Consider the following 22,842-nt stretch of genomic DNA (forward strand, 5'->3'; position numbering starts at 1 on the left):
CAAACAAACAAAAAAAAACAAACAAAAAAGATGGGGACTGAGGAGATAGCTACTGGACAAGCATGAGGACCCGAGTTTGATCCCTAAGACCTACATAAAAAAGCCAGGGTGATAGGACATGCTTATAATCTTGGTGCTGGGGGTGCAGAGACAGGTGAATCCCTTGAGCTTGACGTTTATCCAGCCTAGCCTAATTAGACAGCCCCAGGTTAAAGAGAGACCGTCTCAAAAAACAAGGCAGGCGGCTTCCGAGGCTGATCCCTGACCTCTCTAAACACATAGAGAGACACACATAGACACACATGCATGCATGCGCACAGGCAGGCATGCAGACAGGGAACTACTGTGAAAGAGCATAGGTAGCTTCAAGGCATAAAGATGGTGACAGCAACTGACACTTGGAAATCCTTTCAGTGTACTCTACTTACATTCAGGTTGGTTCCGGGCCCACCAACTGGGAAACCCAGGGGGCTCTCCTCCTCTATGGCCCCAAAGATCTGAGGGAAGAAACAGGTAAGACTCAAATGGTGTGTAGGATGCACAGGATATATACAGAGGTGAGGTGTCACACCCATGGCCAGTAGCTCCCGAACTGTCCTGACTTCTCTGGGGATAGGTAGCTAGGTGGGTGGTCTCGACTGTCTGAGGAGAGGTAGGAAAGAGCAATATCAAGCCCTTTAACCGTATAGTAGAGTGCCTGCATCCATCCAGGGTGTACCTCCCTGGAGATCAATAACAAGGCAGGTGGGAGAGGCCAGGGAAAGTCCCACTGGCCTAGGAGGGAAGAGCTGCTATAGGGTATGGTGGCCTGGAGCCGGAACTACTCTGCACAAGGTGTGCTCAGAGTAAGGTCTTGTCACTCACTGGCTTTTGCTTTCAAAGTCCAAGATGGGAGAAGAGCAGTGACCAACAGCTGTGACTACAGGTGGCTCTGAGGCTCTAATTATACTTCAGGGAGGCCTCCGGCCAGGATTACCATCCTGCTCAGCATGCAGCAGCTTCCAAGTATCACTCAGAAGCTAAGTTCCCATCATGGACCCGTCGCCAGGCTCACCTTCAGCATGTGGGTGAGGTACATGGCAATGTTCTCCAGTAGAGCTCGGTTAGGCCTCCTCCTTTCAGCCTTCCTGGCTGCCATGTAGAGGTTGCATTGACTGACCAAAGCCCGCATCTCTTCCATGACAGTACGGGTGTCAATGTTATCACACAGGGCTTCATGAACTGCGGTCTTCTTGTCATAGAAGCTGAGCAAGGAAGAGGAATGGAAGCAACAGTCAGGCCTGATGCTCCAGCACAGCTCCCTGGAGCCCAGCAACCAGAGGCACTGCCATTAGCAAGTATTGTACTTCTGACATGTGACAGGACCTGACCTCACCAACTACCCAGGACAGGCCATGATGGAGAGAGACCTTCAGCCAGCCCAGAACACACACATGCACGCACGCACGCACGCACGCACGCACGCACGCACGCACGCCCCCTCTACCCCCCCTCCCCCTCCCCCCCGAGGAAAAGGCTCCACCTTACTTCTTATTGAGCTCCACTTCTTCAGCTTCCCACTTTTCAAACTGGCCAGTGATGTCTACCGGGGCTCGGAGGATGTCTTTCACATTTAAGAAAAACTCCTGAAGTTATGGAAGTCAGGTTAATGGCACTTGAACAAGCTTCTACCTGGAAAGACTTGCCACCCTACTGACATGATGTTACTTGAGGGGAGATCTGTCAGCACAATGCAGAGTTCCAAAAGAACACTTATTCCTTGGGACAGAAGTGCGACATACTCCCTGGGCAGGAAGCCTGAGAAGGCAGAATGAAATGTCCTGCATGTGAACATGGCCTTCACTTTGCAGCGATCAGTTTCAAGAAGTGGCACCAAGTGGCCATCACTGTGCCCTGGCTTACATCAGAAGACCCACACCACCCACAATACCACACCCCCCAAACCTCTGGCGAGAACTGGGCACTCACGTTCATGAACTTTTCATACTGAAGTGCGGACTCCATAGTGTTGCTAGAATAGTCCAGTGTGTCTTTCCATGAGTGCATGAGGAATGCCAGCCGCAGCTGCCGTGCTGGGGAGCAGACACATGGCTGCCATTATTCCCGAGCAGCTGCTGGTACCCATGCCATGAGTTTCTGCAGCAGCTGTGCTCACCTGAGTGCTTCTTCAAGGCATCTTTAATGGTGATAAAGTTTTTCAGTGACTTGGACATCTTGCAGCCTGCTATTGTCAAGTGGCCCGTGTGTAAGAAGTACCTGACCCAGCAGTCATTTTCAAAGTAGGCCTGAGTACAAAGAGACAGAAGGAAGGCTTGGGGGCTATGGTGAGACCTTACCTGTCAAGAGGTGCTGGACACTTGAGGCAGGTGCCACCTCTCTTAAGTGGAGCACCTGAGGCTTGAAGGGAATGTGCTGGTGACCTGCCAGCAGGGCACAACTCAGTTGAACTAAAGCCTTCCTGTTACTGAAGATCAGGCTGTTATCATTGGGATTTAGACAAAACGACCAGGGTCCAACCCTCCCTCAGCTCCTGGAATGGATGTCTAGTTCATTAGGAGAATCTTCCTGAGGGGACTGCTGATGTCTCTCCAGTAGAGCAGGAAGGAGGACATCACGTTCCCTTTCTATCAAGGCAACCTGCCATTACCTACCTCTGACTGTGCCAGCTCATTGTCATGGTGGGGAAAGCGGAGGTCAAACCCTCCACCATGAATGTCCATCGAGGCTCCCAGGAGTGTGCCTGCCATAGCGGAACACTCTATGTGCCATCCCGGACGACCCTAGAGAGACATAAAGGGCCCTGCTGACCATTCCAAACCTGCCCAGGCCTTTATTACTGAAGCAAATAACCTTTATACCTCTGAACTTCAATGCATCAGCTCACAATCTTCACAGGAATAAACCAAGGAAAAATCTGTTTATATGGTCCAGTTAGTCTGTGTTGTGGCTGAACTGGAGCCTGGAAATTATTTCTAGATCCCCAAGCACTTGACAAGTAGCAAATAGCCACATATACCCAAGTCAAGGATGTCACATACTCATCTGGACCTCCAGTGCCAAGAACATCAACTTACATGCATAGAAACCCAGAGCAGAAGCTTCCAAGGCAGCCAATCTGACTGCACCCCACTAACAGATCAGGAAACCGTGACCTGAGAAGAGAAGCTAGCTGCTCACCCAGAGGCCCAGCACCCATGGTCCCTGCAACTCTTCACTGCTCCAGAACCAGGTTCTCATCCCAGTAGCACTGCCCACCCTTTCCCGGTACCAACTCCACCAACAGAGCCACCCTATGAAGGATTAAGGAAGCAAGCTAGCAGCCTGTGACACCATCTCTTCTCACTGACCCTTCTCCCACCAGTGGCTCACTTACCTTTCCCCAGGGGCAAGGCCACGATGGCTCTCCTGGCTTGGAGGCCTTCCATAAGGCGAAGTCATTGGGAGAGCGTTTCTCACTAAGGCGGTCTGCAGAGATGCTCAGATCACCTATGAATGGTTAAAGGCATTGGGCAGGGTCATTTAGTATCAGGTGCCTCTAGGAGTGTCAGCACTTGAAGCCACTCTATGTGCCCATGGTCAACATTTCTTATTATATTAGTCAATTAATCCGTGACCAACCTGAGTACCGATCACTGTCTATCAGCAATTAAGTCTGACTCTGATCCAGAATCTCAGCTACTGTGGTGGTTCTAGAGACACACTTGCCTCTTGAGCTGTGAACGCCATGTCTGTAGGAGGTCACTGCACTTTGGGCTGAAGCTAAGTGGATGTGTGGCTCACTGGGGTACAGCTCAGGGAACCTGACCCATGCAGGTGGGAGCCCAGGATCAAGAGTGCACTCAGCTGCCAGCATGCTGTTTCCCAGAGGTGCAAAGGTGTGGCTGAGCTGCTGTGCACCCATCTGTGGAAACTGAGGTCAGTGGTCACACTCCTCCTTGAATTTATAAAGCAGCAGGTAAAATGGCTGAGAGAGATGAGGGTGCCTGCCAGGTGCCTTTCCTGCCAGCTTCTGAAGGCTCTCAGCAGTGGTGGAGGGAACCACTGGCCAGAGGCACTTGACCAAGCAGCACACAGGTATAGGATGACTAGGACCCAAGAGGATAGTACTGTTTCCAAGTACACGAAAGACCTGCAGATAGAGCTGCTGTGGAGACAGGGACCCCACACTAAGGATCAAGCCTATATTAGATGAATGGATAGAGTAAATGCCTTCCTTTTACCTCAGGCTCAGGCCCTGAACTACAAGAGTCTACCCAATCCTTACATCCACAGAGCCCTGCAGGAAGCCCTGGAAAAGGAAGAACACTTGCTATTATTCTAGGAAGCTAACTCAGAGGAGCCATCTTTGAGGAACTAAGTGCCCAGGCTTGATGTCCCCCAGTTGTGATGGGAGGGAGACACTGCAAGGGCATCCTGAAACAAGCTCCAGATGTGGGACACACACTGGATGCAGAATGCTTGAGCAGGACTCCTGATGTCACCTCCTACCCCAGAGACAATCACTGTTATGTCTGGTGTGCTCATCTGCAGAATGAAAATAATCTCCTCATGAGAACTGCAGATACATGCAGCACCCAGGACAGACCTCAGACCTCAGCCTGGCTCCTGTTCCTTTCTGCGATCCCTCTGCCAGCAAGAAGCATCCAGAACCACAGCTATCAACATGCTCTTTCAGTTACCCTCTTTCGGCCAATGTAGGCTAGCAGCCAGGTTTCCGTGTTATTTGTGTGTATGAAGAGCCAGTTCCTAGCCTGTATAATCATTCACTCACCTGCCTTTACCTTTACTCCTCTGTGCTCTCCACGCACTGCTCTTTCCTGCCTGACTGCCAACTCATTTCCTTCCTCTCTGCTTATTCCCAGCTACATGTATCTGGTGGTCAGTATTATACCTGCCTCTGTGGTTTCCCTTCCTCTGAAGGACTCAGGAAGCTTGCAACTCTCCCATCCCTGTAGGATGAACACCTTGCACACCTGCACCTCTCAGACAATGAGAGGACTATTTGGGAGTAGCTCAGAACTTTCTGTATCTGGCCTGTGGTCTGGGGGCTTAACTAGAAAGATCCCAGAAGCTAGAGAGATGGGTCAGTGGTTATAAGCACTGGCTACTCTTTGAGATGACCTGGGTTCACTTCCCAGCACCTACATGGTAGCTAAAAACCATCTGAAACCCCTACTTTCTGACCTTCTCAGGCTCTAGGCACACACATGGTGCACAGACTTACACGCAAGCAAATACTATACACACTAAAAACAAAATGTCAAAGGGGAAAGATGTTATTTGATTCCTTCAACCACATCTAGCATATTCAAAACTTTCAGTCCACTGTTGACCATTGCCTACCCAACCTCTCTGATTCTGTAAAGTATGCAAGGCTGGCTCTAGGTACATGTCAGCACGTAGCCTTGGAGCCCTCAGCCTTCTTCCTGAAGTCACCTCTTTAACACCAGACACTTTCCCTATCCACCACTGGGCCTAGTGTCATTGATGAACTGGCCTAGTTTCTCTCTTGCCAAGGTTCCCATATTATTTTGTTGAGCTTTTTATTTATGATATTTCTTTAGAATAGAGGCCCAAAGCTGATATTTTTGTAAACTTTATTTATTTTAATGGCTAGACTGACTTCTAGAAACAAGGGGGTTATCGGGAGATGTACCAGGCATGGAAGTAATTCCTCATTTTAAGGACAGCGTGCTTTCTCAACCTTGGATTTTGTGAACCTCTCCTGAGCTTTACTATGGAATAAACACTTCTGAAAAGTGTTTTCATGTGGCTTCTCCTGATCCAGGAAAACCCTGACACCTGTGTTTAAAATACTTAGAACAAAATCACCAAACACACATCCTGCACATACATCTAAGCAACACTCTGTCACAGACTCTGGGGTCTCTGTGTCAGGTGCTCCATCAGAACAGATTAGGATCAGGCTCAGGGCCTCTCTGACAAGTGCCTGTTGAAGGCCCAGAAGTTCTGTGTCAGGACAGTGCAGTGCTGACTTCTCTGTTTCTTAAGCAATGCTGTCTTGAGAAGAAAACTCCTGGCACGCCTTTAGGGGAAACAGGCTGCTCTCCATGTGCCTGTGCAGTGAACATGGGCACCTACCATGACCAAGAAGTGAAGGCCTGGTGCAGGCTGAGTGAGGAAGAGCAGCTTAGCTTTACTTCCACATGTGCTCCGTGGGCTCCTACCTTCCCCTTCCTGAAGTGCCTTCTGATCCCCAACGGCTTCAGGCACCAGCTTCCCATAGGAGTGCTTTTCACTAGCCGCAAACTTGGCTGTGTCGAAGTAGACAGACCCATTTGAAGCGTAGCTGGAAACAAGAGGAGAAGCAGTCTCAGCCACACACAAAGCACTGGAGAGCATGAAGAGCTAGGAAGTGCCAAGGCCTGGGGCCACCAATCCTCTGCTTTGCAGCTGGTCAGAAGCCAGCTTCATGGGCCGAGAAGGAGCAACAGGGATGCCCCCTGAGGCAGGGTATCCTACGTAGACCTTCTGCTTGGTGTATGTAGCCACTCTATTACATCCCCACTCAACAGCACAATGATGGGATATCCCCACGTGGCACACCTTCTCCACTCCGGTTGTTTTCTACTGTGTAATCCTGTCACGTCTCTCCATGTGTCTCCACTGTATTTCAGCACAGAGGAATGTCTCTTGCCACTTGGCTAGACCAGTGTCTCCTGCTGCCCTGCAGCCATTTGTCATGTGGGTGAAATGGCACTGTCACTTCAGGGGGAGTGGCAGTAGACACTGTGCATAGTCCTCTCTTCTCTAGCCCGAGCAGCCAGCAAGCAGAGAAGAGACTTGAGACCAGGTCTAGTGGTGCTGTCAGCAGGTGGGCACCAGGGTCCCCATCCATAACTCCCTATTAAGATTCCTCTGAAACGACTAACTTGAGTGACGTGGGAAAGTTTGCAATTGTCAAACATGCTAAAGCAGTAGCTGTGAGCTGGGTAATGTCTACAATAAAATCATAGCCAGGCAATAGGACACACACTCTTAAAGTGTCTGAATGGTATCAATGTCTCAAGGGGCCCTGCAGTGTCCAAGCTTACTCTCATGGCCCCAACTGACCTACAGTCATCATGTCAAGCTTCCAAACAGATATTGGGCCAGGTCTTCCTGATAACACCTAGGGGAGGCCACTGGGCCACTCAAAAGAATTCTCATTGCTCACCTAGCATGAACCCCCCTATACTGGCTGGTTTACCAAAAAAAAAAAAAAAAACAAAAACAAAAAAACAAACAACAACAACAACAACAAAAAAACACATACACACAGTAAACAGAAAAACCTGGTTCTTCCCTGTTAACAGGAAGAGGAGGCTGAGGACAGCTGAGCACAGGTCTCTGGGCAGTCATGAAGACTGTAACAGCTTCAAAAGAATGACTGGTAGCTAGTTTGTGGCTAGTTCTGCCTTTCCAGCCTGCTTCCCGACTCAATTAGCAAAGTGGCATTTTCCCAGTTAAATGCTTCTGATAATGTCATACTATGTATGTATGAAGCAAGGGCTTCATCTTTAATGTAATGCAAGTTCTTGCAGGGCAGCTAGGGTGAAGAGGAATTAAGTAAGGTGCTGGGCTAGGAGGGGAGAGGTGCAGTCCCAGCACCCAGTCTCTCTTCATGAAGCTGTGTGGCATGGCATGGAAAGAGAGGTATCTTATGCTCACCCATAACCATTGTCCACAATCTTCTGAACGAAGTTCACAATTTCTGGCACATATTCACTGACACGGGTCAGGACATCAGGAGGGAGAACCTGTGAAGACAGAGTCTCAGCACTTCTGACCAGTGTGCAAACTCCAGCCTCTGCTAAGCACAGTCCTTGAAAAGCACATGACTGTTGGAACTGCCCACAAAGAAGTGTCATCCCTGCTACTTGGGAGACTGTAGCAGAAGGATTACAAATTTAAGGCCTGCAGGGACATTCCATAGAAACCCTGTTTTAAAATAAAAGTGAGGGCCAAAAAAGTTTCAGCAGGAAAAGACACAAGGTAGACAAGAGAGCTGGTCCTTCCCTGCCTGGGGCCTGCAGGGGAGGTGGCTGACACCTGAGCACAATCTCTGAACAGTCATGAAGACCACAACAAACTCCTGTCTTCCAGGAGTCCTCCATCCCAGTTGCTCACTATTTGTTTGTGTATCTTTTTTCCCTCTTGCCTTTTCTTTTCCTTTCTTATTTTTTTTTTTTTTTTTTTTTTTTTTTTTTTGGAGACAGGGTATTCAGAGATCTACATGGCCTCTGCCCTCCCAGTCCTGGGATTTAAGGCTATTGATTTTTGAGGCAGTATCACACTAGACAGTTCAGTCTGGCCATGAATTTGTGACCCTCCTGCCTCTGTCAACTGAGTGCTGGCTTCTGCCCTGGGTTTCTGACTCCTTTTCAAGGAAGTCCTAAGTGCCAGGCATGGGAACAATACACATGAAAACACAAAAACAAGAAGCATCTCCTCTCTTCTCATTCAAGTTCAAGGCTTACTCAACCACTCACTGAGCTTGCAAAATGAAGATACTGTATGTAGACCACAGGCTTTGTGGCTTTAACAGAATAAGAACTTGGAACACAGGGCTTGGCCCAAGAAAACAAGTACCAGGCAATACAAAACACTCACATTCAGGGCTTCCATGTCTTTGTGGAACTCTTCTTCCCAGAACTTGGGCAGTTTGGAGAAAATAGAGTTGTCAGTCACCTCACTGCCACCTGTAGAATCCAGCCAGTCAGAGAGCAAGTCCTTTGCTTCCTCCAGCAACACCTAAGAGAAAGGATACCCATGCACAGGCTAAGTTTCACGCAAGCAAAACCAGCAAGATGCCAGGAGCCAATCAGTGCCCTGAGGTTACAAGCAGCCTTGCAGAGCAGCATCACGAGTGGCCATCTCCTCTGCCTATATGAAACATGTTCCAACGGTACTTTTGCTGGCTGAGAAAATACCCGTCCTTGCCATCCCAGGATGAATGTTTGAGCATGTTACTTTCAGCACTGCAGGGCTGAAAGGCCACACGGGCAGTCTGTACTCCATCACAGGAGCACAAAGCCAAGAGCAAGAGGCTGAGGACAACATGCAGATGGCATGACCTGGCACAGCAAGGGCACCATGGAGGTCACAAGGCCTGGCACACTGGCAGGAAAGGATGCAGGGAAGCTCACAGGCTGGCACTGCTGTCAGTATTCCTGGAAGTAGCATGGCAGATCTCTTCAGGGCACTCATATTCTTCCCCACATGAAAGGGTAGGGGATACAGAAAAGGCAAAAGGAAGCTGGGTGTGGTGGCTCATGCTTTTACTTGAAGCACTTGGGAGGTTGAGGCAGGAGGACTGCTATGAATTTGAGGCCAGTCTGGGCTATAAATAAGGAAGCCAGGTGTGGTGGCATGCCTTTAATCTTAGCACCTGAAAGGCAAAGGTAGAAGCTGAAAGATTTCTGTGAGGCTGAGGCCTGCCTGGTCTACACAGTGAGTTCTAGGACAGCCCAGACTGCATAGAGAGACCTTATCTCAATAACAAACAAATAAACAAAACAAACAAACCCATAAAAAGTGTGGCCCAAATTTAGAGGTAAGTACTGAGTGTCTACAAGTGTCATGTTTAGAAAAATGTAACCTTTAGAGACAAGCAACAGCAAGCCACAAGATGATATATGAGATATATGATATATGAGATAGTCTAGGCAAGTGTGAACAGAGGAATAAACGAAACTTTGAGATACAGTCTACTAACCACTACACACTCCAGAGAGAGGGCAGGGTGGCTGGAGAGGAATGGTGACTGGGACTTGAAGTCACCTAAAATGGAATGCAACCAGAAAGGTGGAACAGAGCTGGGCCTCTGACAAGAATTCTAGAGGGAGGCAGGGAAGCAGTAGGAACCCAGGAGAATGCCCAAGGACTTCTTAGAACTCAGGTGACAGCCTGCAGGCTGACAGCACATGCCTACCTGGTCATCTTATGAGACAGCAGGAAGCCACAAAAGAGTCTTTAGAGGAGCTAGGCAGAAGAAACAGATGATTTACAGGACAGCATCCCGTCCTTAACTACTGTTGACACTGGGAGCTGGCAGTCAGCAGGGCAACCCAGGGGCTTGGAGAAAAGTGCACACAAGCAGCACATCCTGCAGACCACCCCGAGGCTTCACTGGAATGAACACTGTTCTAAGCAGCCAACAGCTGGACCTCCCACTAAGAACTTTCAACAGTGCTTCTCAAAGCTGCCAAAGAGAGAAGACTCAGAGACCAGTCACACCCCATCCAGGTGTGTCTTGTCCAAGGGAAAGCTGGCTCTATGAGCACTCCATCCCTAGGAAAGTGGGTACCATCACAATCTAGTCCATTCAAAGGTCATGGCACCAAAGCCATACTAGCTTGAAACCTACACTGTGAGTGTTCTTGGGAGCTCTGGAAAGGCAGGCTACAGAGCCCAGCCAGCATCCACCAGCAGGGCTGGGGTACCTTAGTCATGCACTTTTTTTTTTTTTTAAAGATTTTTATTCACGTGTATTCCTAAGTGTCTGCCATGTGAGTGTATGTATAAACAGGGGCTAAAAGAGGACATCAGATCCCCTGAAGCTAAAGTCATAGGTCATTTGAACCACTCGCTCTAACTATTGAGCTGTCTGTCCAGCCCAGAAACCTATATGATGTAACGGCTACAGGTGACAGGAAATGCTGGGAAGAAAATGGAAGCCATGAAAGTGAATCTGACCTCAGCGAGAAGAGACTGGAGTGAAAGGGCAGAGGGCTGAGACAGAACAGAAGCTTTAGAAACAAGAGACTACAGCATGCAGCTGGAAGCTGTGTTCTGATCTCCTGGAGTTACCTGGAAAAGAGGGGGAGCATGTACTGTATTTGAGCCATTTAGTTACAATACGCTATTTCAGAAGTGACCACTCTGAAGTGCTGTTGGGTGATAACACCCACTGAGCACTGCTTCAAACTTGAGCTGGGAAAGGACAGGTGTGTACTACTGGACTACTTCCAGTGAAGGAGCCCACGAGGCAGTAACCAGAAGCCAAAAGAAACTAAGACATTGGGCCTCACACGTGCAGTACCAGCACATGGGAAACTAAGGAACGTGAAGAAAGGGTAGCCTGGTAGAGATCACTTAGCAAACAGGAAGCAGGAGGCTGGATTTCAACAGCTGCTCCAGAAACAGGGCACTGAGTAAGAGACAGAAAGGTAGGCTGGCCCTCAAGTCCATGCTGACCATCCAGTGCAGGGGCCAGTGGGCTTGAGTACTTCTAGGGACTAAGTTACCTTCACCATGACAGGAGATAAAATACCTCAGAAAAAAAACCAACCTTAAACTTGAAACCCCTAATCAGATGGCCTCTAACCCTATAAATTCGGAAGAGACAAAGACTGGACTTTAGTTCCAATGCCAGCAGTGAGGACACACAGGGAGTGTAGAACATGCTGTGCCGCTCACACAGCAGGACTGAGGCAGAAACAAAAGCACAGGCTCTTCTTAGCTCTAAGGGAATGTGAGGTTCTGACAGCAGCCAGGAGAGCAGAGCTTAGGAAAGGATGCAGGAGCTAACAGTTCATGAAGCCAGTGTGGGCATCAAAGCCAGCAATGTGACAAACAACAAAAGAGCCTGGATAGACTTGCCAGGGTCAACTCCCTGAGGGCCAGTCACCATGCTTTACCAGGTTCTCATGGTTGATACATGTGGGACAGGAGAAGGGGCCTTTCTTTCTGAAGTACAGAAGGCCTGCCTGTCCAACTGCCCTGGGCTTCATGTTCCCCGGAAGCTGCAGACTCAACGCTGATACTGTGTGAGGAGGTGAGGCTAACAGGTGTTTAGGTCACTATCCTTCAATGAGCGGATTAGCGTGTACTGTGTAAGAGCCATCTGACAGTGGATGATGGAGAATCTCTTGATCCTTAACTTCCCAGCCTCAGAAACTATAAGAAATGTATCTCTATAATTTTTAGTTTACCAAGACTCAAATGTTCTGGTATAGTCACACTCCGTGACCTATGATACTGACTTAAGGAAAGCTATTTAACCAATGAGGAACCTGCCAGAGCTTTATCAGAGCAGAAAATACCTGGAGAAGGAAATGGTCAACCCTGGCCAGCTCCAATCACCTCGTTCCAGATAAGCAGGGAAACTGAGGACCGCTTGTGAGGGTCACAGTATAGGCAGAGATGTCAGAGTCTATCACAGAAGAGGCCCCAGGGTCACCTCTCAGTGTTTACAGGTTGTGAAGAGAGGAGGTGGAGCCTAGCAGAAGTAAGTAAGTAAGTAAGTAAGTAAGTAAGGCTACTAGGGTGGGCCCTTCCTATCTCTGCTGTCCAACAGCCACAGAGTGAGCAGCATACTCCAGCCCACTTTCCTGTCATGTTCTGCAGTCTCACCCCAGACCAAAGCACCAGGGCTGACACAGACCCAATAGGACACTTCTCCTTGTAAGTTGGCCGCCTCAGGAATTTGTCGCAGTAACACAAAACTAAGGCATAAAACAAGCAACTGAGAGAGAGAGAGAGAACTCCCGAGCATAAGGGGAGGGGAGGAGGAGGGGAGGGGAGGAGGAGGGGAGGGGAGGAGGAGGGGAGGGGAGGGGAGGGGAGGGGAGGGGAGGGGAGGGGAGGGGAGGGGAGGGGAGGGGAGGGGAGGGGAGGGGAAAGGGAAAAAAGGGAAAAAAGGGAAAAGGGAAAAAAGGGAAAAGGGAAAAGGGAAAAAAAGGGAAAAGGGAAAAGGGAAAAGGCAAAAGGGAAAAGGGAAAAGGGAAAAGGGAAAAGGGAAGGGAAAGAAATCTACTCAGTGTGAGCTGGTGAGAGGGCTCAGCACATAAGGACACTTGCTACCAAGGTTGATGACTGAGTTCAATCACTGGGACCCACATGGTGGAAGGAGAGAAGCAACTCCTTGCAAGTTGTCCTCTGACCTCCTTGCTCATGTAGTGGTATGTGCACCCACTCTGACAATTGAATAAAAATATAATTAAAAAAAAATCACTCAATGAATTGGTATAGCAGTGTGCTGGTTAGGAGGAGGATGTCCCCACAGGCACAGGTATTTGAAGACTTGGTCCCTGATGGTGGTGCTATTTGGGGTGGTGGTAGAACTTTGCAGGCAGAAGGACATCAGTGGGGTTGGGCTTTGAGTTTATTGCCTTCCCCCATTTCCTGTTTGCTCATTCAACTTCCTGCTCCACTGCCTGCTGCCATGCTTCTCCCATCATTATGAACTTTCTAGAACTATAAGCCACTCCCTGGAGACACCTCCTCAAACTCCTTCTCTTCTTTAAGTTGCCTTTGTTCATGGAGTTTTATCACAGGACAGATACATATCAGTTACAAGTTGCACTGAACAACTGCAGATCAACATGTTTAAAATGTTCCTTAAAGTAGCTCCAAACAGTCACAAAGACACGCTTGACACCACAGCCATCAATGAAATACAAAGGAAAGCACAGCAGAGTCACGTACAGTGGCACACACCTTTAATCCTTGTGCTCAGGAGACAGAGACAGGGGGATCTCTATGAAGTCAAGGTCAGCCTAGTCTACATGAGTTCCAGGCCAGCCTGGGCTAAAAGAAACACCCTGTCTCAAAATAAAATAAAATAAAATAAAATAAAATAAAATAAAATAAAATACAATAAAACACAGTAAAGGAGCTGGAGAGCTGGCTCAGAGGTTAAAGCACTTGATGCTCATCCATGGCAATGTAAATTTGGATCCTAGTACACATAACCACCTATAACTGCAGATTCAAAGAATTTGACTCTCGAGGCTTGTAATTTGTCAGTCAGATTTATATCAGTAAATTCTCAACCCACAAAACATCCATACAGTGAACTCAGAGCCAACTGACATTGATATAAGCTATCCACCTAGACTGAACAAATTGTCCTGTATTAATCCACCCCTTCTATGATATTCATAGCTACCTGTGGCTATTTAAAGCCACAGGGATTGGGTCCACCTTTCTTCTCCGTCTTCTTTCCTTCTCCCTGTGTGTCCCTATCTGTACCATCTCTAAAACTCTCAGCCTGCCTTCTTTATCCATTGCCCAATCACAGGCTCTAGCCTGATCTTGTGCCTGCTCTTACCTGCATATAGACAGCAATCCACAGAGACACACAATAAAGAATCCTGCACCAGTGACTGGGGTACACAGAATCTTCTCTAGCATGAGTCCCCAACCTGACACCAGAACTCAGCCTCCTACTCAGATGCACAGGACAGACTCACAGGACAGACGCACTCTACCAGGAAGAATAAGTCTCACCCAATTAGGAACCAAGTTGATGTGAAAAGTACAATCCACTTGGAAACAGAAACAAACTTCACAAAAGGGTAGAAAGGTTATTAAAAGCTGCTCCAAGCTCATGCTATCAGAGTCAGCAGACAAAACTGGGAGCGATGGATGGTGTGTGCTTTAATCCCAACACTCCTCCAATCTCAGCACTTGGAAGGCAAAGGCTGACAGACCTCCATGACTTTGAGGCCAGCCTGGTCTACATGGTGAATTTCAGGACAGCCTGAGCTACATAGTGAGAGCCTGTCTCCAAAACAAACAAACAAACAACCCCTCCTCCCAATTGAACCAGAAAATGAGGTCCACCTATTAAGGAGTAAGAGAAAACAGAGCAGAGCAAACCTGAAGAATGAAGGCTGGGACTGGAGAGATGGCTTGGTGGTTAAGAGCACTAGCTGCTCTACCAGAGTACCTTGGTTCAATTCCCAGCACCCACATGGCAGCTCGAGACAACCCGTAACTCCAGTTCCAGGAGATCTAATACCCTCTTTCGACCTTCATAGACTCCTGTTTGCTTATAAACTCACCAAGGTGCACACACACATACACATAAAAATAATAATAACAACAACAGCAGCAACAACAACAACAATAATAAATCTTAAAAAGAAAAAAAGAAGAATGAAGGAAAGAAGCAACCAAGACTGGGCAAGTGCTGATGGTGGACAGATCTGGAGACCCAACAGACCAAGCAGGTTGGTCTGAAATGTTCCGCATGCCACAGGACACCAAACTCCACTTTCTCTCAGAGGACTGGCAGCTGGTGCTCCTACTGGGCTAGACAGCATAACTGACAACGTCCACACAGAAGACATGCAGACGAGCCCTGGCCCTGTAGATCCTGGGAAAAGAGGGCATCCCTACCTAGGGGAGAGCAGAAGCCTCGTTCAGCCACTTAGCCAGCCATGAGCAGGACTTCCAGGGAATCATAAAACATTACAATCTTTGAAAGAAAACATGGGGGAACAGTGGGCAGATTTCTTGAAACAAATTAATGTTCAGTGGCAAAGAAGGAAAGGGCTGGGGATGTGGAGCAGGCCTGCAGTCCCAACACTTGAGAAGCGAGGCATGGAGATCATGAGTTCCAGACCACAGAGTTTTGGGGCTTGAACATACAGTGAGACCTCAGACTCAAACCAAGAACAAGGATAAATCAGTGAAAACTAAGGGTCTCTGTTCACTGAAAGGCAGCAGCAGGATAGCTGTAAGACAGGAATGTTAGCAATGCCGGTAGTAAGTGAAAAGCTTAAGTGGGCAGAGATGGGAGAACGCTTACAAACCATTCAGAAAAAAGCCAACAACCCAGGGGAAGGGCCAGGACAGGTGTCCAGGCACGCACTTACTATAAGAAGGCAGCAGAATGTCAGGAGACCTTGGGAGAGGTATTCAAGTCACAGGTGTCACCCCCCACATTCACTTGACTGACAAAGAAAGGAAGGGGATGCCTGAGAGCCCGGTGAAGGTGCCTATGCTGAGTGTGGTCACTGGCTGATCTCACAGCGCCAATGTGAGAAGGACAAAGGCTGCCACCATGAAGGGAGCTTAGGGAGCTGAAACATTCCATGAGCTTCCCTGGGTGTGGACGATTCAGAGCTGTGTGGAATCCTGCAGCATCTGCCTGTTCTCAACATGGGTGTCCTACCTGTGTCACCTGTGACCAATCTCAGACAACAATACAACTCCACAGAGTCCCCCAGGTCTTTCAGAAAACCTGAGGATGTATGGTGAGTATTGGGGACTCCCAAGAGTCACCAAAATATATGGTCTAACACTCAACAGCAATTCCATGTTAGAATATGGCCTAAAGAAACTCCTAAAAACTTGCACTACAGATGCCACACCACAGCTTGCACATGGATGTAGCACTGGCAGTCGGGAAATGCAAACACAGGCCACAGGAGGACTGCCTCTCACACACGGGGACGATTATCATCAAAGGTGGAGGACAAATGCTGGTGAAAACGTGCGAATGCGCTGTATCAGCAGAGTGCCATGAATGTAAACAGAATTCGGAACAAAGAAGTGGAATCCTGCAATTCCACTTCTGGCATATGCAAAGAGTTTCTAAAAGCAGGGTCTTGAACAGAGACTTGTATACCATGTTCTCAGCACTGCAACAGCAAACAGTAGACCATAAATGGACACAGACTTGGGAGAGGACAGCCAGGGTCCACCACACAATGGAAAGTCATTTGCCTTATGTAGGACAGAAATGCTGGCCTACGTTGCAACATGGACGAACCTGGAAAACACTGTGCTAAGAGAAGCCAACTACTAGCATTAAAAATGTACTTACTCAAGGTCCCTAAACCATCAGACACACAAAGGCAGGATATGGTACCAGAGTCCAGGGAAAGGGAGAGACAACCAGTGCCACATACAGTGAGATTGTTGGGCATCTCAGAAGCATTAGAGAGGTTTTTAACCCAGAAGAATGGCAATGACCTCATGTGAACCCATCTCAAAAACACAGCTGAGGGAAGAACATGGCCCTCAAGAATATACATATGGACTCATGGACTTGTCATAAACATCAGACTCTGTCCTATAAGAACACAGAAGAGAGAAAACTGGACAGAAAAAGACAGCAAAGGTAGGATAGTCAGTTCAAGTGGGGGCCCAAGGTCAGGGCAAGGTGGGACCCAATTTATAACACCGAAGCCCAACCCCCCTGCCAAGTACACCTTCATTCCACTTGATGACCTACAGCCATGACCCTTGTGTCTGGTTGCTTGAGCTAAAGAGTGGCCAGTAGGGGGTGCTAGCTGGAAGGGGAACAACAGAGAGCAGGATGATGCCCTCACTTTTGTCTCAAGGATGTTATTTTCAGGAGTGGGAGAGTTGGCAAGAGGGAGGGACAGCCCCAGCTGCACCACCAACCAAGATTTGCTGCTGCCCATTTCACTTTCAATTACTGGCTCTGCTTTCTGCTACCAAGAAATGTAGGGGAGGAGCCAGTGGATAATTGTGGAATCCGGGAAAACAGATGGCTGCTCCCCTGCATTCCAAGCAGAAGTGGTAGGAGGGAGCATGGGGGAAAGGTAGCTGCAATATGGGTTCTCAGGTAAGACCAGGTTCAAGCCCGATGGTGCTGAGCTTCCATGCCTGGAGAATGGGACTAGGGCCTGGGGGTTCCAGATGGGATGGGGCACTGATTAAACACTGAAGAACAAAGCCACAGGCCTGGGTCACCTTGAGTGTGGGTCAATCTTGTGCACAGTATGATGTTTTATACAAATGGGTCCAGGACCTGGAAGAGCTCACCTGTACATGGCTGTCTACTTCCTCTCCAGAGGGGCTGGAATGCATAGCCTGTTCCAGTGGTTCTGTGGCAAGTTTTACAGAGTTCTGGATCCGCTCCAGCATCTGCCTCTTGTCGGGATCTGTTGTCTCACTTAACTTGACTGAAAATGGCTACAACCATAAGAACACATCATAAGAACCTGTCAGGCCTGGGCGGAACGCATCCTAAAGTTGACTCAAGGCATTAGAATACTGTGTTCCCCACTGTTCAGACTTTAGTTCCCAATTCAGGTAGATCAGCTACCTTTCCTCACATGTGGCTAGGTAGGACGCTTAAGCTTATTGAGCAAGTTGTCCCATGCAAAATAGGTATAACAGTACATCCAGCAAACCCCAACGGCTGGAGGTCACCTTCATGTCAAAGGTGCCCCATTCCCCCGAGTTCCCAATCTTGTCAGACCAAAGATAGCTATGCTCTAACTTAAGGCCTAATTTCTTCCCAGGGACAATGCCATGAGCATATCAGATTGTTACTGTAGTTGCTAAAGGTGGTGTGTGACAGGAAACAGATTGATCCAGTCTCACCATAGGTGTGGTGGTTTAAAAGAGAACTGTCTCCTGTAGGCTCTGGTATTTAAACACTTGGTCCCAAGGTGGCAATGTTGTTTGGGGAGCTTTAGAGGGTGCAGGCTCTGGGATCTTAAAGCCATGCCCTACTGCTTCCAGGCTGCTCCCTCTGCTCTGTGCTTGTGTCTGAGGATGTGAGCTCCTGGCTTTCTGCACCTGCTACCGTGCCTCCCTGCCATCATGGGCTCATGACTCTGGAGCCATAAGCCAGAATAAACAGGAAGTTGCCTCAGTCAGTGCTGAATCACAGTAATAGGAAAATAACTAAGACACATCTAGAAACTACTTACTGAAAGGAGGCTCATTCAGAGCAAAGGTGTGGACGTGGGGAGAATGTACTCAGTGGAGGTCACAGCACCATGAACATCATGAGGACGTACAGACCAAGGGTCTGCCTTGTGGTCAGAATTGAGCTTCAGATTGCTTGTGACCTTAACACTGAGGACCAGACAGCAAGAGGGATGGAGATGCATCAGGCATTTCCCCTAAGCGACAGGAGCACTATTTACACCACACTATAGAGCCTATAGAACTCTGCCCTGGTGACTGTCTCATAGGTCTAGAAAGGGCAACACTTGCTGTGGCTTTGCGGCCCCTATGAAGCTGGCTTGAGTCCTAGAAAGGGCCTAAGAGGCACTAGGAGGAGGCAAGGGTGTTATCCATGGCCTCTACCTTCATGGCATCATGGACATCCTTCAGGAGCTGGGCAGCTGGGGGCTTCTGCTCCCGATACTGCTCAAACAGGTAGTTCTGCCGCGCCCGCTTGATGATCTGTAGAGGTGGGAGACTGGTTATGATCAGAGTCCACTCCCTCCCATGTGCAGAATTGTTCTTACATTGCAACTGAGTGAGGATCAAGAGGCATGGGGACAGCCACGGATCCTAAACACTATGGCACTGTGGGACACCATTACCACCCTTCCTTCTGTACCTGCAAAGTGGGGCTGAGGTGAACATCTGAGTGTCTAAGGACAGGTCACTGAGGCCCCAGCTTTCTCAGCTAGCAAGATACAGAGTGGACCTGCTTCCACAAAGAACCAGGAGTTATGGACACTTAGCCAATGCCCAGAATCTGCAGATTTCTCACAGCATCTAGGCGCCTGTGCAAATGACTCTAAATCTGCATAAACTGTGTATCAGTTCACAGCAGGGACTCAGTGTTTATTAGATCAGACATGTGCCCGCCTCCCCTCCAGCCCATCTGTCCATCCATGTATCCTAGAAGTCCTGCAACTCCTTATGAAGTCCACACTGGCTCACACTCAAATCGTCCAATCTCAGCCTCCTAAGCGATGGTTGGCAGCTGGATTTCTATCTGGAAGTCCTGCTTCCTCTCATGTTACCCATCAGGTCTGAATGTTAATACAGGCACCACCTTTACCTTATCATCAATGTCTGTGATGTTCATGCAGTAAAAGACATCATACTGGAAGTAATCCCTCAGCACCCTCCTCAGGATGTCGAAAGAGATGTAGGACCTGAAGCAGTGGAAAGCACAGTTCTCCAGTTGGCACACAGTGCCTGTTAGTTTGATATTGCAACAACATGAATAGTCTGAGCACCCTAAAACTGAAAACACCCCCAAATCCTAAGTTTTCTGAGCACCCACATGATGCCACAAAGACAAACTTCCATGCTAAGAAATGTTTCATGAATAAAACTGTAAAGAATTAAAATTACCTTTAGACTATGTATTTAAGATGTACATGAAATAAGTAATGCTATGTTTTAATATGGGTTCTATCCCCAAGACCTCCCATTTATATGAAAATAGCCCAAAATCTGAAAACCTGCGGCCCTTAGCACTTCTGGACCAGCCACCTTGGCTAAGGAGATCAGGCTTGTTAGGGGCAGGATCCTTGGCTTTTACCCCATCAGCCATCAACTCTGAAAAGTCACACCCATTAACATGTGTATCTGTGTGTGTCGGGGAAGGGGTCATAGCCCACTACAACTAAGGTCTGCATGACATGTACACATCATATGTCCACCGGGGTAGAGACAGTGTCTGAGTAGATTCCAGGATGGCAACCACAGGCTCTGTGTACTTCCCCTTGCACTGCCTTTAATTCTCCAGCAGTACAAATCCCAAGCCATCAGACCCACCTGGCATGTCCCATGTGAGACGCATCATAGACAGTCGGCCCGCAACAGTACCACGTCACCTTCTTCCCATCTTGAGGTATAAATACATCCTTGTTAAAAAACAAGGAATTGCCATCACCAGAAACTCAAGACACTCCACAGCACAGCAAGAGGAGCCACAGACAGCATGCTAACTGATGGCTAAGGGCCATTTATTTGTGAGCCAGAATCTGGCTTTGAAATCACAATCCACCTACCACCACCTCCTAAATACTTGAATGACAAGTCTGAGCCACAACCAGCAAGACCCTCCTGTCTCCTGTTCTACTGATAAAAGGCATGGCATTCAGTAAGCTGTGTAGTGAGAGTCTGGTGAGGCATCTCACCCCTTCCCTCCCTGGAACCCTCTCTTCTTCCTCCTCTTCCTCAAGGAGAAGGGAATAAAGTTGCTGTTGTAAAAATGTCAGCTTAGCAAAAACTGCAGCTAACAAATACCAGCCTGAATCCTAACTGCCCTAGACAACCACCTGGGGAGGTTGGCACTGATGCCATCTTCTTCAGATAAAGAACAGAAGGCTGAGAGCTGCTAGCCAAGGTCTGTCCTTCCCAGAGGAGTCTGGCTTAGGGGTGAGAGCATCTAAACACTCAACAGACTTTTCTGGGGGGTGTCACTGTCAGCAAGTTACATAAGCAGATGGGACCTGTCCCAGACATGTCTCTTGCTTGCTGAGCACGTGATCAAACACTCAGCCAGGGTCATGGAGAGATGAGCTCATACTGCTTTGATGGACCTGAATTCAGTTCCCAGCACCCATGCTGGGTGGCTCACAGCCATCTGTAACTTCAGCTCTAAGGGACCTGAAGCCTCTGGCCCCTGTGGGCACTGTATTCATATGCTTATATCTCCACACAGACACACGTATATACACATAATTAGAAGTAAAACATAAAAAAAAAAATAGTAACAATCCCACAACTGGAGAGCTTTCTGAAGCCTGTGGGCGTGAGCTAAGTATAACAAACTATCAGGTCAAAAGGCTGTACTGGCTTCCTGGCACATGCTGGGGCTCCAACACCACCTAGCTGGTTTGCCACTTTGCCTAATCTGCTTGGCTTAAGATAGTGTATGATAGCTGTGAGTTCTCCTGAAAGCTGTCAGCACTTGGCTTGGCTATTATGACCTTGAACACTCAGGCCTGGCCAATGCTAGGAAGCCAGCAGGCAGACTTCCCCAAAGCATCATGTACAAGTTATCTGTGCCCTAGTTTCAGAGCATAGCTCTCTCTGGGTTGAAGAGGCCACGGCAGAGGAGTAACAGAAGATGCAGAGGCCATAGCACAGCACTAGAGAAACAGGACTATGAGCCTAAACTGAGGAAACATGGGAGCTATGTGGTTAACAGACTATGGTGTGCCCTGCAAGGGCACAGGGCACCCTAGCCTTCTTACCTTGTTCCGGGTAAGGCTATTATACAGGCGAAGCCTGCAGGGCTCAGTCCCTGCTGGGGGGGACCACTGAGGCTGCACTCGTCGGCCTTTACCTGGAGGCAGAAGAACAGAAGAGTCACATGGCAACGTCCTGTAGTACAAGTGTACAAGTGTACAAGTACCTCTGGCTCTCAACACCAGGGCTGAACAATGCCACTTGTGCTTTTGATACAGATCTCACTTTGTAGCTCCAACCCAGGCTGTTCTAGAATTTCCCATATCGTTCAGGCTGGCCTCAAACTAAGAATCCTTTGGCCTCAACCTCCTCGGTGCTCGGCTTAAAGGCATGTGGTTTGTGATTTTCAGTTCACATACTGCTGCTGCATCCCAACAAACAAGACTTCCAAAGAATACCCACGTGGCATGCCACATACCTCCCACCACCCCTTGGTCATGCACCCATCTAGTCACACATTGCTGTCCATGCCTCTGGGTCTCCATAGGCTCTGACTGGCAGTGGCACTAGCTGCCTCCAGCTCTCAGGATCCTTTGCCTGGGCAAGGTAAGAGTCTGTGGACACTTTGTGATACACAGGCCACATCCAAGTCACCAGGAGCAACAAAGGTCAAGGTAAGAATGGCCTCCAGCCCCTGCTTGGCATCAAATCTAGCTTGGCCCACAGCTAGACTGACCCTAACCTCTGGATACAAGTCTGCTGCACCCCACCCTGACCCAGGCTGGTTTACACTGGCTTGGCGGCCCAGCTTCTTTCACTCAGGCAGTGCCTGCTCTCTGGATAATCACTCTTTAGCATGTATCTGAGGCCTGAAAGTCTTTCCCTGAAGACAGACCTGCTTCTAGAAAAGTTGTCCCTAATCTGCAAGCGTGGGTACTCTGATATGTCACAAGGGTGATACTTCAAGCCTCACAATCTCAGTCCAGAAAAGCTGACTGAAGCCCAACAGGAAACCATGTGATCATCCACAGCCTGCCCATGCTCTGTCAGGCATACCTGCTTTCCTCCTTAATCCTACCCAGAGCCAGGCCCTGTGTTGCTCCCCTATGCAGGTTTACGTGTTTGGATCTCACTTGGCCACCTGTGGTAGACTGTAATGCATCTTGGTGTCCAGTCCCTCAGCCCCCTTCACCTCTGCTGAGCAAGGTGGAAGGTCTTGAGCTGACCTGGTCCTGTTCT

At 48.6% G+C, this 22,842-nt stretch overlaps 1 protein-coding gene across 3 annotated transcripts in view; it reads right to left on the bottom strand.

The window, feature by feature from the left end:
* The window catches only part of Cars1 (cysteinyl-tRNA synthetase 1), a 43,695-nt gene that overhangs the window by 11,288 nt on the left and 9,565 nt on the right, over positions 1-22,842 (bottom strand). For all 3 annotated transcript variants that reach the window (XR_013104354.1, XM_034508623.2, XM_034508612.2), the window contains 15 exons: positions 21,669-21,760; positions 20,242-20,330; positions 19,517-19,613; positions 18,808-18,906; positions 17,530-17,679; positions 8,614-8,754; positions 7,672-7,760; positions 6,189-6,310; positions 3,374-3,486; positions 2,652-2,780; positions 2,156-2,285; positions 1,969-2,072; positions 1,528-1,625; positions 1,055-1,244; positions 429-497 (listed from right to left, as the gene is read on the bottom strand). Coding sequence is in view for 2 of the 3 variants with exons in the window: in XM_034508623.2 (XP_034364514.1) it covers positions 429-497; positions 1,055-1,244; positions 1,528-1,625; positions 1,969-2,072; positions 2,156-2,285; positions 2,652-2,780; positions 3,374-3,486; positions 6,189-6,310; positions 7,672-7,760; positions 8,614-8,754; positions 17,530-17,679; positions 18,808-18,906; positions 19,517-19,613; positions 20,242-20,330; positions 21,669-21,760 (1,712 nt within the window). In the remaining variant the exon portion in view is untranslated. The remainder of the gene's footprint in view (positions 1-428; positions 498-1,054; positions 1,245-1,527; positions 1,626-1,968; positions 2,073-2,155; positions 2,286-2,651; positions 2,781-3,373; positions 3,487-6,188; positions 6,311-7,671; positions 7,761-8,613; positions 8,755-17,529; positions 17,680-18,807; positions 18,907-19,516; positions 19,614-20,241; positions 20,331-21,668; positions 21,761-22,842) is intronic.

The sequence above is a fragment of the Arvicanthis niloticus genome, chromosome 1, assembly GCF_011762505.2.
Source record: "Arvicanthis niloticus isolate mArvNil1 chromosome 1, mArvNil1.pat.X, whole genome shotgun sequence".
NCBI classification, from domain to species: Eukaryota; Metazoa; Chordata; class Mammalia; order Rodentia; family Muridae; genus Arvicanthis; species Arvicanthis niloticus.